This window comes from Jaculus jaculus, chromosome 4 (genome assembly GCF_020740685.1).
Source record: "Jaculus jaculus isolate mJacJac1 chromosome 4, mJacJac1.mat.Y.cur, whole genome shotgun sequence".
In the NCBI taxonomy this organism is placed as follows: Eukaryota; Metazoa; Chordata; class Mammalia; order Rodentia; family Dipodidae; genus Jaculus; species Jaculus jaculus.
Window position 1 is genome coordinate 100,709,709 of NC_059105.1, and position 18,267 is coordinate 100,727,975.

Here is an 18,267-nt window from a genome sequence, read left to right on the forward strand (position 1 = left end):
AATTTGATGAGACAGGGGGCTACAAGCAGTAGGGTTCCTATAGTAAGGAGGTGGCTAAGGAAAAGCCAAGTAACTAAAGGTTTAGAGAACCAGGTGTTGGGGTCCTCAAGCTTGTAGCAGTCAAGCAGCTTAACAACATTTGATTCATTAACAAATATTATATATATATATAATTTGCATATATATATGTGTGTGTGTGTGTGTATATATATATATATACATATATATATATATATATATATATATATATATATATATATATACACATATATATATATATGTATACATATGTATATGTATAAAATTTGCAAACATGCTTTCCCCATGTTCAGCAGTAATGAAGTCTAAGGCTAGATGGTTTTGAAGTCCCACACCCATGAGAAAGTTCAATGGTCTCTGGAGAGATTTGAGGCTGTTGGTCACCAGTGGCAAGCAGAGACAGCATCACACCAAGGCCCACCAGCAGAGGGATGAAAATTTCTTTTGATTGGTGCACGCAGAGTTTGTATATTTTTTGTATTTTTTTAGAGATACACCTGGGAAACAATAAAGACTGGGGAATAATAAGTGGAAGTAGTAACATTTATGCATGGAGTCGTTACTCCTTTGCACCAAAGGAGAACATGTGTCTTGACACAACTGTTCTTGTTTATGGAAAATGTTGAGGAGACATTTAGCTCTGGTCAGTTTAGAGCTGGACAGGCAGAGAGACATAACTTGACCAGCATCAAAGAGAGCAAGCCTTATCCTTTGCAGAGCCAGGGATGGGGCACACACATGGAAAAACATTTCTTTGGAACTGGGAAAGAGATAAGAAAAACTTTCCTACACATTTTACCTTCAGGCGTCCAGTCACCCTAATTCTATCCCCTTTTATTTCTCCCTTTTATGAGAAGACACTATAACTGCTGTTAGAGGACAAAGGACAAAGGCATAAGATCAGTGGCCATTTCCTGCTGAATGGGACATGCAGTTGTGGCTTGTGGCAGTAAGAGTCTCTCCCAGAGAGGGGGACTATTCTAATGGACCTTGGAATGCAAGAAGATAGTTTTGGAAGAGAACATTGAGGAGAAAAATATAAAAGTAAAGAGTTAATGAGAACTGAGCACACAGCAAAATGGTCCTTTTTGTGGCTGAGGGAATCCAGGTACACAGGCTCAGACTGTCTCTGGACCATCTGAGCATGAGCTGGCTGAGATTTTTTTTCCAAAACTGTTCATCAGATGGCACAGCAGTATTCGACATGGCTTGTAAAACAGATAAGATATTACTAGAGTTATCAGAAACATATACACAACATTTAACCTTGATAATAGAGAGCCATTGGGAGTCATTAAAGGCTGTACAAATATATTTTTTGGTGTCAGAACTTATTTATATATTCTCAATTTGAAAACAACCCTTTGACATCCATTGTTTTTCTTTATTATAGAATTAGAACTATGGAGAAAAGATGTCTTAAGGTCTGGTTTGTTTTCCCTACTGGAAAGCTCTTGTTGTATTACTTAATAGGCCATTTATATATTTAACGTTTTTTAAATCTCTGAGTGTTTAGGACCATGCTGCTAGCAAAAATTTAATTAAGAATTAATTTTGAAGGTCACTAATCATTCTCCAAAGAGATTTTAGGGACCCAGGAGTAGCCCGATAACTTACTGGTGTTTTCTGTCTGTTAGGATGAGTCAGGGCCATGCAGGCCAAGTAGTTTTCCCCTATTTGGGAAGTAAGGAGGACTGATTGCTCCTCAACTATGATCTCCTGTTTCATTCTGTACACCAATTTTATTTGGGTCTCTGTATCCTCCCTGCTCAGGAAGACAGGAGACTCACCAAGGGGCCAGCGTAGAAGTGTCCCACATCGTCAGTGGCCTCATGACCTGGGAGCATAGGCCAAAATATTGGCCCTCTCTGCTCCAATGATTCCAATTGGCATTGGCTTCTATGTAGGTAATTAACACACTTAGAAAGGAAGTGACACCAACCTCGATGTACATATAGAGCACATTTCATTACTGAAATAGATTTCATTAAAGAATGGCACAAGAGCTTATAAAATCATTTTGTCCAATCTTTTAAAATTTTGTTGTCCTGTGGCAGCACAAGCCATATATCTGAGGTGTAGAAAGCAGGCACATCTTACACTTTAAATATCTAACAGGTATAAGTACAGGCAGAATCTGTTACCAGTCTTGAAAACAGTACTAAATAATTTACAAACAAGCTAATTAATTTAACCTAGAAATTTTCAGAAGAGGACAAGTAAAACAGTATAAATTCTTAGCATCTGTGTTTGAAAACATCTTTGATTAGTTCAGATACCTGGGTAGGTACCCAGAGAACACAGGTAACAGAACAAGGGCTTGATATAATGTTTCTCAGATGAGGACCATTGTTTGAGCATGAGGCTCTGCCTTAAAGTAGGGAATATTGTCTAAAGAGTTATTTTTTTTATAAGCCCTGGACTTAACATGCCAGAAATGAAACAGTTACTTTACATACAGTAGAGAAGAATCTGATCTTTGTTGAGCCAAAACAGCAAACTACATTCTAATATTACCCTTCGCTTACATTTGATAAAGGTTAAGCAAGCTTTCTCAACATATTTTAGCCTGAAAATTAGGTTTTTTTGTTCCTTATGAGTTTGTAAGCAGTTGAAAAATCTGTAACTTTAGTCATGGTGTTTAGGTTTAGACTGAAAATTCTTTCCTACACACATCTTTATCCACATACTTTAACATTTTGATCTAAGTACCACTCAAAAAGCATTTTTTGATTTTTGGTTTTCTGAGGTAGGGTCTCCCTCTAGTCAAAAGCATTTTTCATGAGCATTCTGTGTCCAACATTGAAAAATTCCCTCCCAGTTCCTTCAACCCAGTCATCTGACTTCATAATTTTTTTTTTGTTTACTTATTTATTTGTTTGAGAGAAAAAAATCTTTTTATTAAGACTATTAAGGAAAATTACACAAAATTGATTAATTCTGTTACTCACTGACACGCAAGTCATCTAGATTAAAGACAATCTTATATCAATGCCTCTGACACACTTGGAAATAATTTTATTAGGAGTAACTAAGGCAAAGTTTGTTTCTGTCTTGAGGCAGGCTGGCCTAGAAGTCAGGTTAGTTGCTTCTCCTTTTAAGTAACAGGACATTATAATTGTTATTTATTTAAAAATACCTGACAAATTATAAGTCACCACCTCAGAGAGAAATGTATTGTTTTCAATAATACTCTATGTAAATTGAAGTTAACCTAGAACATGAACTCAGTAATTATGTTTATGATATCTTGTAACAAAGTATGGCATTGTTTACATAAAATTTCAGTTCCTCATAGGCCTTAGTTAAATGTGACTTTTTTTCTTTCTTGCTGTTTTTTGGTGTTGGTGCTGCATCTGCTGCAAGGGGCTCCCATACATCTTTAGATCAGCCCCACCCTACTTCAGCCCTGCCCTGCGCCTGAGCACTCACCCGGGATGCAGTCTGGTACAGGTGGAGGTAATGGCATAGACGACTGCCAGCCCGCCAGCCAGAGTCTGAGTTCAGCTACTCGAAGGGGAAAGAAGGGAGTGGGCCCCTGGGATTGTTGAGGGCTTCTGGAAAAAGAGCTTGCTGTTCCACTGTTGCCCTAGTGGAGAAACTTGGAAGGAGATAAAAAAGAGAGGGGAAATTCTTTTCCAGAACTTTTTGTTTCCTAGTCAGATAAGTGATGTGGGTCCATGTGTCTGGGTCCCATGGATACCCAGAAATCATCCATGAGGTGAACTGGAAGACTTCCAAAAAGGAGCCAGCCAACCTCTGGGAGAGATTAGTTCTCTCAGCTTTCAGAAGAGCCCATAATCTATGAACCTGTGATTCCTTTTGGAGGGAGACAATATTATTCATGATAGAAAAAAAGTGGACTGGTGACCTGCCCTACAGGCTTTTAAGAAGTTGATGTGTTACTGGCCTTTTGTGTTGGAGAGGAATAGATAGAGGGATTTGCCAACACCCAACAAGCTGTTGGGGTCCAGGCAGAGAACAGCTGGTCTTCAGTAAATACTGAAGAGTGGCCTCAGCCAAAAGACATCAGTTGCTAGTTTGTGGTGTCTGGTTCCACTCTATGGCATAAACTGAAACTAGAGGAGGAAAAAGAAAAACCTGCAAGCCCTCAAAATTGTGGAGGCAAAGGCCTGATGTCCCGCAAATCACAATCACCCATCTGGGAGAGTGCAAACTTACCTTAACATGTCTCAAAGTGTCCCTGTTCAGGAGCCAGCTGTGGGTTCCTGTCTCCTCTGTGTCCTGGCTGTGGTTCCCCCAAAGGCATCCAAGGCAACCATGGAAACCAAGATAGTGCAGGCATGAGGAGAGAAAGAATAACAGCAGGGAGTCAGTTTCAGTGAACAGCTCTTGGTTATTGTCAGGGAAGTGTATTTATAAGCAGTTGAAAGCACAAAGAGGACCCTAAGGGAACTGGTGGGTTTATAGGTTGCTACCCTGAGCCTAATATGGGGACATTTGTTCCAGCACATAGGCAATGGTGGGGGGAGTGTCAGGTGATCTAGTGATGGGAAGAGGGTCTCAGGGGAATGGGCTCCGTAAAGGCTGTTGGCTGATAAGGAATTTCCTAGGCAAGTGGCCAAAGGTCACAGGGCTATGGGCAAAGCCTAAGTTCAGGTGTGCTGGACTTGGAGAGGAAGTGTCTCCTGTAGCTTGAGGGTCCTTAGCTGTGCCTGGCAGCTCAAGCCCTTCTCATGAAGGCTCCAGCCTGGGCCAGGCAGTACCCAACATCACATGAGTCATCTCCAGAACAGAAAACCCAAGGTCATTTTAATAGATGTAGAAAAGACTTTTAACAAAATCTAACAACATTTAATAAAAGTCCGAACACACTGGGAAGATAAGGAATGTATATTAACAATACACAGGCTATTTATCCAAACCTATTATTAACATTATAAAATAGGAAAATCTTTAAAATATTTCCATTGACATCAGGACAATTTAAGAATTTTTAGTTTCTTCATACTTATTCAATATAGTTCTGAAAGGTTCAGAGCAATAACTCAAGAGAAGTGAATAAAAAGAATGTAAATAGGAAAGGAATAAGTCAAGTATTCCTATTCATTGATCATATGTTTCTATACATAAGAGACCCTGAAAAGTTTTCAGGCCCTTCAAAAAACTCTTAAAACTAATAAACCCTTTCAGCAATGTTACAAGTCAACATGTCACAAAGGTACTTGGACATTAATGTTTGTTTGAAACACTATTTACAAGAGCTTACAATAGACCAACCTAAGTGTAGAGCAGTAGAGGAATAAGTAAAGAAAATGTGACAAACATACACATTTACAATGGGAATTCTTTCATCCATAAAGAAAAAATTATGTCATTTTCAGAAAAATGAATGTAGTTGCATATAATCATAATAGTTGAATTAAGATATCATAGATTTTCTCTAATATGCCTGCTGGATTTTATATAGGTATATAAAATTATAATATATATGCATCTATATATGAAACTTTCCAAGGAAACAAAAGAGACTAATAAGAGAAAGGGGATATAGGAAAAATATATGATCAAGGTACCATATATACTTGTAAGAAAATGTTATTATGGGAATTGGGTTGATGTGAAGTGTTTGCCATGACAGCATGATGACAAATTGAAACCCCAGCTCTCATTGTTGCAGTCAGCTTCATGTTCCTGCCAGAAAACACCCAACCCAGAGCACTTTATGGGAGGAAAAGGATATTTTGTCTTATAGACTCAAGGGGAAGATCCATGATGGCAGGGAAAACCAATGGAATGAGCAGAGGCTGAACATCGCCTCCTGGCCAACACTGATTGGGTGAGCAACAACAACAGGAGATTGTGCCAAACACTGGCAGGAGGAAAACATCTATAATACCCATAAGTCTGCCCCTAACAATACATCACCTCTAGGAAGCACCAATTACCAATGGCCACCAGCTAGGGACCTAGCATTCAGAACACATAAGTTCATGAGCTAAACCTGAATCCAGACACCACATACCACCCCTCACCCCCATAAACTGATAACCATACATGATGTAAAATGCAGTATTTTCATTTCAACTTAAAACATCCCCATAGTTTTTGTCGATTCCAATAATATTAAAAAAATCCCCATAGTCCAAGGTCTTTTTTTTTTTCTTTTTTTCTTTTTATTTTTGGCTTATTTTTTTTATTTGAAAGTGACAGACAGAGAAAGAGGCAGATAGAGACAGAGAGAGAGAGAGAGAATGGGTGTGCCAGGGCCTCCAGCAACTGCACACAAACTCCAGATGCATGTGCCCCCTTGTGCATCTGGCTAACTTGGGTCCTGGGGAGTTGAGTCTCAAACTGGAGTCCTTAGGCTTCACAGGCAAGCACTTAACTGCTAAACCACCTCTCCAGCCAAGTCCAAGGTATTTTAATTGAGATGTAATTACAAAAAGAAAAGAAAACCTTAATGACATAAAATAATCACACTGCAAAAGATGGCATTGGGCATAGCAAATAAATTGAATAAGATTTTTTAAAATTTAATTTGTTAGTTTTCTTTTCATCAAATACAGGCAGTTTGGTACCATTGTTTAGGCTCATCTATGATCTACCCCCTCCCATTGGACCCTCCTTGTTGATGTAAATGGGTCGTGCATTGTGGAGTTAGCCCACAGTTATTGGTATGATAAATGTCTCTGCATATCATGACCCAACATGTGACTCTGACATTCTTTCTGCCCCCTCTTCAGCAAAATTTCCCTGAGCTATGTTGGGTTCATTTTTGGTCTGCTTCAGTGCTGAGGTGTAGGGGGCCTCTGAGGCTCTGGCTCTCTGATTTGGTAGGAGCTGATTTTTCTCTGTGTTGGTCTCCTTCCCCTTTGTGCTGGTATCTGGTTCATCAGGGAAACAGCACCCTTGCTTTTTTCACCTATTTTCCTTAGATTCAGTGAATAAGATTTTTTTTAAAAAGCAGGGCAACCATAAAACTCTGTAGCACCAATCTGACAACTCTAACTAGTGACAAAGCCACAAAGTCCAATACTTCTAACCAGCAACAAGTCTGTGGAGTTCCAGTTCCTCTATCCTATCTAGGCAACTTAGTCCTATAAAATTTCATCTGGTATGGACAACTTTCCTAGGCAGCCATCTGACAGTCCCTGCATCTCCATTGGGTCTCCACTGCAATGCACAGATCATCCTCATGGTTCCCTTGGACCTCCACACAGATAATCCAAACTGTATGTTTCACACTGCCCATGGTTATTTCCAAAATACAAAACTGTGTTACAAATTCAATGACCTTCTCTTTCATGCATTTGCTATGCTCCATAGTACCAATTTGTTATTCCAGAGGACAATAAAAAGGACTTGGAAGAATAGGACACTAAATTGGCCCAATCACAATGGTTGTAACCTCTTAAACTTTTGCAGCTGAATGGGCAGTTGTTTTGCCTGAAGATTTCCTTTTTTTTTTTTTCCTTTGTCACACCCCTCTGTTCACACAAGTCCATTTCTGTGCAATGCACCTCTGTGCAAGTTTGCAGGATGTAGGCAGGCAGAATAGATCAAGTCTCTCAAATAAACGACTTCTAACCCAGTCCTGACAAAGTTCTTTCTCACTTTCATAAGCCATACCTCACAGTCCATAACTCTTACTGCATTCAGGTCCTTCAACTCTGACTAGAATGGTTCATCAATCTGTACTTAAGGAATTCCAGCATAAGGAATCTTTTAGGCCAAGGTTTCACCTTCATTCATGTTCCTTCTGCAAAGCATTTCCAAAAGGCCAAAGCCACATAATCAGCTTTCTAGCAGTGCAATCCCACTCTTGGTAACAATTATAACTGTTGCAGTCAGCTTTGTGTTGCTGGCAGAGAACACCCAACCAAAAGCAGCTTATGGGAGGAAAGGTTTTATTTTGGCTTACAGACTCAAGGGGAAGCTCCAAGATGGAAGGTGGAAAAATGGAATAAGCAGAGGGTGGACATCACCTCCTGGCCAACATCAGGTGGACAATAGCAGTAGGAGAATGTGCCAAACACTGGCAAAGGGAAACTGGCTATAACACCCAGAAGCCTGCCCTCAAGAATGCATCACTTCAAGGAGTCTACAATTACCAAATTGCCACTAAGTTTATGGGGGACACCTGAATCAAACCACACACACACACAAACACACACTCACACATACATGTGTGTGTGTTAATGGTAGCCTACCTTGAATCCCTGCTATCAGTAGGCAGAGACAAGGTTCCCAGAGCTAGCTGGATAACATGATATTTTTTTTTAAGGTAGTGTCTCAATCTAGCCCAAGCTGACCTTGAGCCACTATGTAGTCTCAGACTGGCCTCATAATCACAGCCATCCTCCTACCTCTGCCTCTTGAGTGCTGGGATTAAAGGCATGTGCCACCATGCCAGACCTAACATGATATTTTTCCTTTCTTAATTTCTTTTGTTTATTTTTATTTATTTCTTTGAGAGACATAGACAGAGAGAGAATCAGATAGAGAGAGCAAATGGGCGTGCCAGGGCCTCCAGCCACTACAAATGAACTCCAGATGGATGCTCTCCCTTGTGCATCTGGCTAACATGGATCCTGGAGAATCAAGCCTCGAATTGGGGTCCTCAGGCTTCACAAGCAAGCACTTAACTGCTAAGCCAATTCTCTAGCCCTGATGTTTTTAAATGTCAGAAAGCAGGATCTATGACCAAACTTAATAAATCAACATTCAATATGATGAATGTAAAATTTGGCAGTTTTAAAAACAAATATAGCTTAGTAGAATATTCTCAAAACAGTCATATGATTTATCCATTTGTTCTCTAGAGAACAGAGCTAAATAAAACAAGCTGAAATTATAGTGAACAAAACATCTTTATAACAACTAAAATAGGACTATAAGATAATATGTTTTGAAACTGCATTTCATTAATGTATAATTGAAAACAATCAATATTAGAAGATCAAATTTACATAAATTCCCAGAGGTAAAATTTTAGCTTCTTAGTGAATATATAAATATTGATATATATTTATATTCATACTTATATTTGATAAAAATGTAGTCAAGAGATAAAATAATTTATAGGTTCTCTATTATGAATGATATGAAGATCATAAGAACAAAATGTAATTTATAAAGTCTCTTATATAAGATATGAAGATCATAAGAACACAGTACTAGGTTTCTTTTTCTCTTTTCTTTTTAAAATTATTTTATTTTAATTTAGTTATTTGAGAGAGAGTGAAAAGAAAAGACAAAGTGGGGGGGGGGAGAAAGAGAGAATGGACATACCAGGGCCCCCAGATGCTGCAAACAAACTTCAGACACATGAGCCATCTTGTACATTTGGTTTATGTGGATCCTGCAGAATCAAAACTGGATCCTTTGGCTTTGCAGGCAAGTGCCTTAACTACTAAGCCATCTCTCCAGCCCACTTTCTATCTTTACTATTGTCTTCTTGGTAGGTTACTGACTTGTCACTAGAAGAAAAGAAATAATGTTTATATGTTGTATCATACTTTGTGTATTTTCAAATGTATATATTGTTCATTGGTTTCTGGAATAACATATATATTTATGCAGGAAATAAGACTTTAAAATTTCTAGTATCCAAATACCCTGTGGTAACATAGGATATAGTTTGTTTACAAGAGGCGATCAATACGTGTATGTCCAATTAATCACAAGAAAATACTGACTTAAGGATTAAAGGACATTAAGAGATTTACATTTTCTGTCTACAATTTCAGCTTTTAAAATGGAAAGAAGAATTTTCTTCTCAACTAAAAGAAGTTTATTTATTCTTATTGTAAAGAAAATATTAGTATGACTTTAGTTCTGATTTCAAATAAAATGAATTATAGCTGTCTACCAATCTCTCTACATAATAATTGTTGAAAATGGCTACAAAGAATTCTCTTTATGCATGCATGTATGTGTGTATGAATGTATGAATGTAACTGTTAATACTGCGAATTTCTTTTCTATCCCTGTGATTATACTAATGCATTATCAAATTACCAAGGCTGAAAGTGCCATACATCAGACAACCAATGCAAGAAGTGATGTGGAAAATACTGAAAAACCATGTCTATCTCTTTGTTTCTTTGTTATTTTCTCTCTTTCTTTCTTTCTTTCTCTCTCTCTTTCTTTCTTTCTCTCTTTCTTTCTTTCTTTCTTTCTTTCTTTCTTTCTTCTTTCTTTCTAATCAGGGTGTCTCCTCTACGTAGTGGAGAAATTTGGTTGGCATTCAGATATATTGGTTTAGTATTTGAGGAAAAACAATGTACTCAATTTTCAATGCTTAATATTTTTAAAATAATTATTGCTTTCGCTGATTGTATTCATGTATCAGTAATGAAAGAAAACATGTGAACTGACTAGAAAAATCAGAGAAATATCTGCTTTCGTGGCAAATATTTATATATAGTGATTTTCCCGTCATACTACCATGTATCTGATTCCATAGTAATTAAGAACAACCCTCATTTTGAATCGTCTATCACAAAAGTCAATGGAGGTATCATATATTTAATTTGAGATGGAATCTCAAGACCTATTGATAAATGGATTTATTATACTAGTTATCTTTTCTTTATTCCCATAGTCTTTCACTCTTCCAGATGTAATTATATTGATGGTAAAGGATTTGTTCTTCAAATGGCCATATAAGTCACAATTTAAAAACTTAGTTGTGGCAAATTTAGTATTTTATGATTTGTCTCAAATGCCTTTGTGGTAGATAATTTTAAAATCCTTTATAACTAATTTCTACCCTTTATCCATATGCATACATATGTAATATACTTCATTTGTGGTCTTTAGGCAAATTTTTCATTCAAATATCCAAAAGGCAGACTTATTTAAAGACTCAGTGATACAATAGAACAATCCTTCAAGTAATCTGAATTGCATTTGTACAGTGGAAGCTTGAAAAATAATGTGTTTGTGGTTGACATTTGAGAAACTATTTAGTATCTCAGAAGGAATAATTAGATGAGTAGATATTTTCAGCATATATATATATATATATCAACATATATATAAATATATATATATATATGTATATATGTATTGATATATATCATATCATATATCAATATATATATATATATATCAATATATATATATATATATATATATATATAATATATCAATATATACATATATATTGATTTTTCGAGGTAGGGTTTCATTCTAGCCCAGGCTGACCTGGAATTCACTATGTAGTCTCAGGGTGGCCTTAAACTCACCATGATCCTCCTACCTCTGCCTCCTGAGTTCTGGGATTAAAGGCATCCACCACCATGCCTGGCAGGAACTATATTTTTTTTAAATGACCTTAAGCTTACAATATTGTTGATACAGTTGAAATGCCTTCCTGTATTTTTCCATTTTCTCTGTACTCTGAGGCTTTCTTGAATAGATTATCTTTATTAAGATTATTTATATATTTAAAGAATACAGACACAGGTATAGGAGAATGGGAGAAAACATAATATGGCTTGATATTGACATTGTCAACATAGCTTATTAAGCTATGATGAATAGGACAACAAGAATATAATGAAGGAAAAAAATCCTAAAATATACTTCAAAATTCACTTGACTAAAGCCCACGTTCATTAATACTGTACTACTTTAGTAACTACTTTTATTAGTAAATTATCCTAAAGACTAATTATATTACATTATGTTCAGGAGTGCCAACTCCCAAATATTAATTTTTACATGATCCTAATATAAATATATCTTTCAAAGTATATGGGCTGATTTTTGTGTCTAATCCACAGAAAATGATACCATCTATTGGACAGACATGGGCTTCAATAAGATCAGCCGTGCTAAGCGAGATCAGACATGGAAAGAAGATATCATTACCAATGGCTTGGGAAGAGTGGAAGGAATAGCTGTTGACTGGATTGCTGGTAAAAGCTGTGGCTTTTTAACATTTTCATTTCACACATATTTTTCTAGGAGCTCCTTCTGCTTCACAAAAATTCTGCTTTTAATTTTGAGCAATATTTTTTATTCTTTCTAGCCAAGAGGATAAATAGTCTCTGTTGCTCATAGCTCTTTCTTATGCTTGTGAGCCTTTGGATAAGTGCTTTTTTAAAATGTAGAAGTATATTATATAGTGTTAACTTTGCCCAAATCTCCACAGATTTCCACAGGGCAGGTAAACAAACATCGTAGAGGCTTTTCTTTGCCTGAAGTTAGTAGAAAGTTAAACTAGATCTCAGCAAAAGGTAGAAGAAGCTTCAACTTATTTTCAACATATTAATGTATTGTTCAAGCCTGAAAAGTATGAGACTAGAATTGTAAGTTTTATTCTTTTGTTTCTTTGAAATTTTGTATTAGACAAAACTAAGAGAATATAGAAAATGAACAATTTCTTGATAAACATCTGAATGCTTAGAAATTTAATTTCATCCATAACTAATAAATAATTTCTTTCTCGTAGCTATAAATACTTCTGTATTTTTCCTAGGTAACATATATTGGACAGATCATGGCTTCAACTTAATTGAAGTAGCAAGACTCAATGGCTCTTTCCGCTATGTAGTTATTTCCCAAGGCCTGGATCAGCCAAGATCTATTGCTGTACACCCAGAGAAAGGGTAATTTTAGGGTTTACATATGTCTTCTGATTCTTAATCATCTTTCCTTATTTTTATTATTATTTTATTATTATTATTATTATTATTATTATTATTATTAGAAACATAGATAATTACAAGGATATTATTTTCTAGCTTTCATTTTTGCAATAAAACTGAAAACACTTTTAGAAAAATAAATGTGTCTTAATTTTACTCAAGTATATTTTAATACATAAAGATGTAATATTTTAATCTATTTTTAAATTTGTGTGTAAATCATAATAAGAACATCAGTATATATAAATACTATCAGTTTAACATTTTACACTTGATTTAATTATACAGTTAGATGTTGAATTACAGAAATAGCCTTTTTATCTCTGGGTATATTTGTAAGAAAATTTCTATATTAGGTCAATTGAAGTGGGATGGCACACCCTAAATATGGGCAGTGCCATTTCATAGGATGTGGTTCTAGACTAACTAAAATGCAAAATAAAATCCTTAGACTGGGCTGGAGAGATGGCTTAGCGGTTAAGCGCTTGCCTGTGAAGCCTAAGGACCCTGGTTCGAGGTTCGGTTCCCCAGGTCCCGCGTTAGCCAGATGCATAAGGGGGCGCATGCATCTGGAGTTCGCTTGCAGAGGCTGGAAGCCCTGGTGCGCCCATTCCCTCTCTCTCCCTCTATCTGTCTTTCTCTCTGTGTCTGTCGCTCTCAAATAAATAAATAATTTAAAAAAAAAATCCTTAGACTGGGGATTAAATGTGACCAGCCTGTTCACACTATTGCTCTCATGCCATCATAATTGATTTTATCCTCAAACTGTGAGGTAAAGTTAATACTTATTTCTGGTCAAATATTTGTTACAGCAATAAAGAAAGTAAATAGTACAGAAAACTAGTACCAATAAATGGGGCTATTGACACTATAAGTGTAGTTATTTTGTAGTCCTTTGGAACTGGTTTTTGAGAGGCATTGGAAAGTGTTTACAACTTTTGTTTAGAAAAGGCATAGAGAACTTTAAGTAGAGCTTATTAGATCATTTTTTTATAGGAGTTCAGAAGATCAGACAATGGTGACCTGGCTTAGGAGGTTTTAGTGGGAAACAAGGACTCTATCAGAAATTGTGTTGCAGCCATTCTTTTTGCATACTAGTAAAGAAACTGTATCATGACTGGGTTTTTCAAACTTGAATGAGCCTGAAAGCACACACAGTGGACTAATTTGTTCAGTAAAGAAAATTCGCAGGCTGTGTCAGATGAGAGTCACTGAATCTATTCAGCTCTAAAGTAAGAGAGAAGAGTAAATGGAACAAAACAAAATTAAAATATATGCCTTCTGTTGGAAAATGAGGGACTTTCTGAGCAGGCTAGTGCTCAGAAAGAAGCTGTATTTATTAAACAGTTTATTAAAGAGAAATCTTGGTGCTACAGTGGGAAATTTGAACTGAGGGCATAACTTTACCCAGCAAATGCTACATCCATTAAAAACGCATATTCATTTGAAAGGAGAGAATCTAAACTGAGAATGCCACTAAAGCAGTTCTAGACTGTAAAGCCACCACCAAGGGAAATGCTTCCTCAAGTTAGTCTAAAAGTCACATATATGTATGTGACTGTTCAACTGTGGTCCAAGGGATTCAGGCTCCATACCAAGCTAGAAGCAGATTTTGGTAGCACTAGTTTTTAGACATGAAAGACTTGGAATTGAGGATTCTATGGAGCTCTTCATAATAGTTTCTGAGAACTATGGAGGCCAACTAATGTGGGGCAGGGTTGAGGTCTGAGCGGGCAAGCACTGAAAGACCACTGTATGAATTTACAAAAGTGAAGCCTGTTTGAAATGGAAACCCCAGAATATTGAAGAATTCAGGAATATAGGGTGTCTGCCAGTGAAACCTGCGGGCAAGGAGTGGAGTCAGTCTAAGAGAGAGACAATGTATGCTGAACCCAGAAAGTTAGAAGAGTGGGGCTCCCCATGCCCATTGGAACCCAGATGGTTTCTTCTAAAACTCCAGAGGCTGGACATGTTGGGATAGGATGTGGTTTGTATTCTGCTGGGTATGAGTCTTGCTATGGTCCCGATTCCTTGCTTTGTCCAGGTTCCTCCCTTCTGAGATGGGAATGATTAGTCTGAGTCAGTGAAATGTGCAAGTATATAACTTGTTTGGTAATGACTCAAGGGCTCATAGTTAAGATTACTTGAGTCTCTTAAGAGACTTTTCATTTATTTTCTTTTCAATAGTGCAGAAAATGTGGAAGACAATGGGGACTTTTTGATATTGAACCCAACGTGTTTTGCATTATGAGGTGCTGAAGTTCTTATAGGAACAAGAGATGAAATGTTGATTTTATATGGGATGTCAGGTTGACAAGGGGTATATTTTTATGGTTAATATTGATTGCAGACTTGACTTAACAGGATTGTAAATCAGCTATCATCTTCTAGTGTTCTTGCTATTTTCCTGAAATCAACCTTCCACTATATGTTTTCACTACCTCTGGCCTAGACATATTTGCTACCTTATACATCTGCAATCACTGACCACTTTTTCTTCTAACTTCACCAAAGGCTATGTATGTATATGTATATATGTGTATGTGTGTGTGTGTGTGTGTGTGTGTGTGTGTGTGTGTGTGTGTGTGTGTATAGCTTTGATTTCTCAATTAATTTCTACAGAACTACACAAGATTTTTTTTTATTATTATTCTTGGCATCTCAGGGTTTGTGATGATTTGTTCCTATAGCACTCTGCCAAAGTTTAAACTTATAGAGCAAACAAATAATTTTTTGAAGCTGAGTTTCAGGTGATTTGATAATGGAGTAAGGGTCAATACAAGTTTTAAACTTAAAATTAGACTTTATTCATTTTTTGTTTTATGTATGAAAATTTCATATAGCATAGATAAATATATATTATTAGGCATTGTATAATTCAATAAACAAAAGTTTAAACATATACAGAAGTATTTAAAAATATATAAAATTATATAAAATATATATTATTATATAAAACATATGGATTTATAAAAGTATATAAAATTATAATGATAAAGGTTGTAGCTATACATGTAAGGGAATAAGTGAAAATAATTTAGGTCAAAATCTTTAACAAAGTCTTAAATTTGTCTTCATTCTTTCTTATATCCTCTTGCTCTTGACTGAAACCCATAGACTCATGTCTATGAGAGTGAGGAAGGGCAGTATAACTATGTTGAATTCTAGTAATAAAACATGCTTATTGAGTGTGCTCAAATCATACCTGTAAATATTTAAAGATATACTTAAAGATGGGATCATTATTTTAAATTGTAGCTGATAAACATTAAATCATCATAGCATGCATAGCAAGGAAAGGAATAGTTTTTATAGTTATTCTAATTGCAGGAACAAATGTAACTTGAATATTTATTAATCTCCCAGGCACATAGGAAATTGATTAGTTTCTAATAAAGAATGTCTTCCTTCTAGATTTACCACTAACACTTTATTTGTATGGCACAAAATTTCTTATACTTTTTCTAGTATAGATTCACACATCTCAATTTAACAAACTTCTTATTTCTACTTTCCAATATGTAGTTTTCTTTTTCATTTCTTATTGAATCCCACAAGTATACAGCTTCATGTTCATATTCTAGATACTCAGTTTTGAAGTATCTCTTATCTGTCTGTATCCATCATAGCATGTGATTATTTATACTTTTCTCCAGGTTGAATGAGAGCATCCAGTAAAAGAACTTTCAAATAATCCACTTTTTGTCAGTTTATACAATAAATACTTACTGAATGCTAAGCCTTCTGAGCCAGCATATTTCACACTCCTCTTTACCCTCCCTGGTCTTCAATTCAGTACATATTGACACAATAGCAATGCCAGTGAAAGGTACGATGAAATATGATATGAGTAAAACTTTTTGTCAAGTTTTCTCATTAATGGGAGATTTCAAAGCCTTTAGCAAAGAGCAACAGACTCATATCTTGAAGTAAGGTACATTTTTAGCATATTAGTCTGACTCTAATATTCTGTAATGAATTTTATGTTGAATAATTTTTCTGAGATCATTATAAAATTACAAATTACAAAGCAAGATTTCTGCAAGTCTGTAGGTACATGAGGTGTGTTGTAGTTACCTTCTTATTGAGGGAACAAACACCAGATCAGAAGAACCTAATAGAAAGAAAAGATTTACTGTGACTTACAGATTCCAGGGGAAGCTTCGTCCTGGAGGGAAACACTGGCTCACGTTATCGAACATCCATAGCAGAGAGTCAAATAGAGCAGCTCAACTTTAGGCTGGCTCAGAACACACACCTTAGGGCTGGACACCATTTCTTTTTCATTTTTCTTTCTTTTATTTATTTATTTATTTAAGTTTTTCAAGGTAGGGTCTCACTCTAGTTCATGCTGACCTGGATTTCACAATGTAGTCATGTAGTTTCAGGGTGGCCTCAAGCTCTTAGCAATCCTCCTACCTCTGCCTCCTGGGTGCTAGGATTAAAGGCTTGTGCCACCATGCCAGGCCTGGACACCATTTCTGTCCCTAGTGACATAGGTCCTCCAGCAGGGCTCTGCCTGCTAGAGACTAAGTAGGAAGTTTAATAAAAGATATCTGAGGCTATGAGATGTTTTATACTCAAACCACCAAAAGGTCTATATATGGAATAACAGTCAAGGAAGCAACTTGTGGCCATAGTGAAAATGTGTTCTCCACATTAAACTAAATATTGTGCTATGATGGTATTATCTGTTGGTTCCCAATTAAATTTTAACACAGTCCTACCCTTCTGTCCTAAGTCTCCTCCATGACATTACAAACCTACAGAACATGTGGTCAGAACAGTGGTGAGAGTTACTGAGTTTGAAGCAGTCTTAAATAGAGAAATTCTTAGGAATGGTGGTGTATTTACCTTGGAAGAAAAGGGAGAGTTATTTCCTGTTCTCAGGTTAAGTGGGGAGGAAGCTGGAGGTAAATAGCTAATACAATAAAACCATGAACAGTCCCTCATGTAAAAAATGTGTTTCTTTTTTTTCTTTTTCCTTCCTGCTCATAGGGATAGATGAGTCAGATCAAAGTTGAAGAGAGGAACCATTTTTTAAAATGAATGGAACTTGTTTGGATATGGTCTTTTGTCTTTGAACATTGTTCTAATATTCTATGATTTATCATTAAAAGAATAATTTAATAATACTTGACATGGCACTAAGGACAAGAGGAAGATGAGAGAGCACTGAATCCTTTTATGGAGTCATTGGAAAGTTGATATATCACAGAAGCCCCAGGGTGAAACTTGAGGAGAAATCATGAACCAGCATGGGTGAGATAAGGAGAAGTGAAAATAGGGAACACAGTTTACAGATGCTACTCTAGGAGATGTTACTTCCGGGTACCAATAAGAGGAGACTAGTAGCACAGAAACTGACTATAAAGAATCAGTACAGAATGAACTTGGAAAATGCCTCAGTGGGTAAAGCACTTGTGCAAGTGTGAGGACCAGAGAGTCGATCTTTAGCATTCATGTAAATGGAGGGTGGTCATAGTGACCCACCTAAAAACCTTGCATTGCTTGGAAAGTGAAGACAAGAGATTTCTAGGGCAAGCTGGCTAGCTAGACTAGTTGGATTCATGATGTCTGGGTAAGAGACATTGCTGAGTAAGTA

The 18,267-nt window shown here is 36.4% G+C and overlaps 1 protein-coding gene across 2 annotated transcripts in view; it reads left to right on the forward strand.

The window, feature by feature from the left end:
* The window catches only part of Lrp1b (LDL receptor related protein 1B), a 2,087,209-nt gene that overhangs the window by 1,532,442 nt on the left and 536,500 nt on the right, over positions 1-18,267 (forward strand). For both annotated transcript variants that reach the window (XM_045147485.1, XM_045147484.1), the window contains 2 exons: positions 11,796-11,930; positions 12,494-12,623. In XM_045147485.1, the coding sequence (XP_045003420.1) occupies positions 11,796-11,930; positions 12,494-12,623 (265 nt within the window). The remainder of the gene's footprint in view (positions 1-11,795; positions 11,931-12,493; positions 12,624-18,267) is intronic.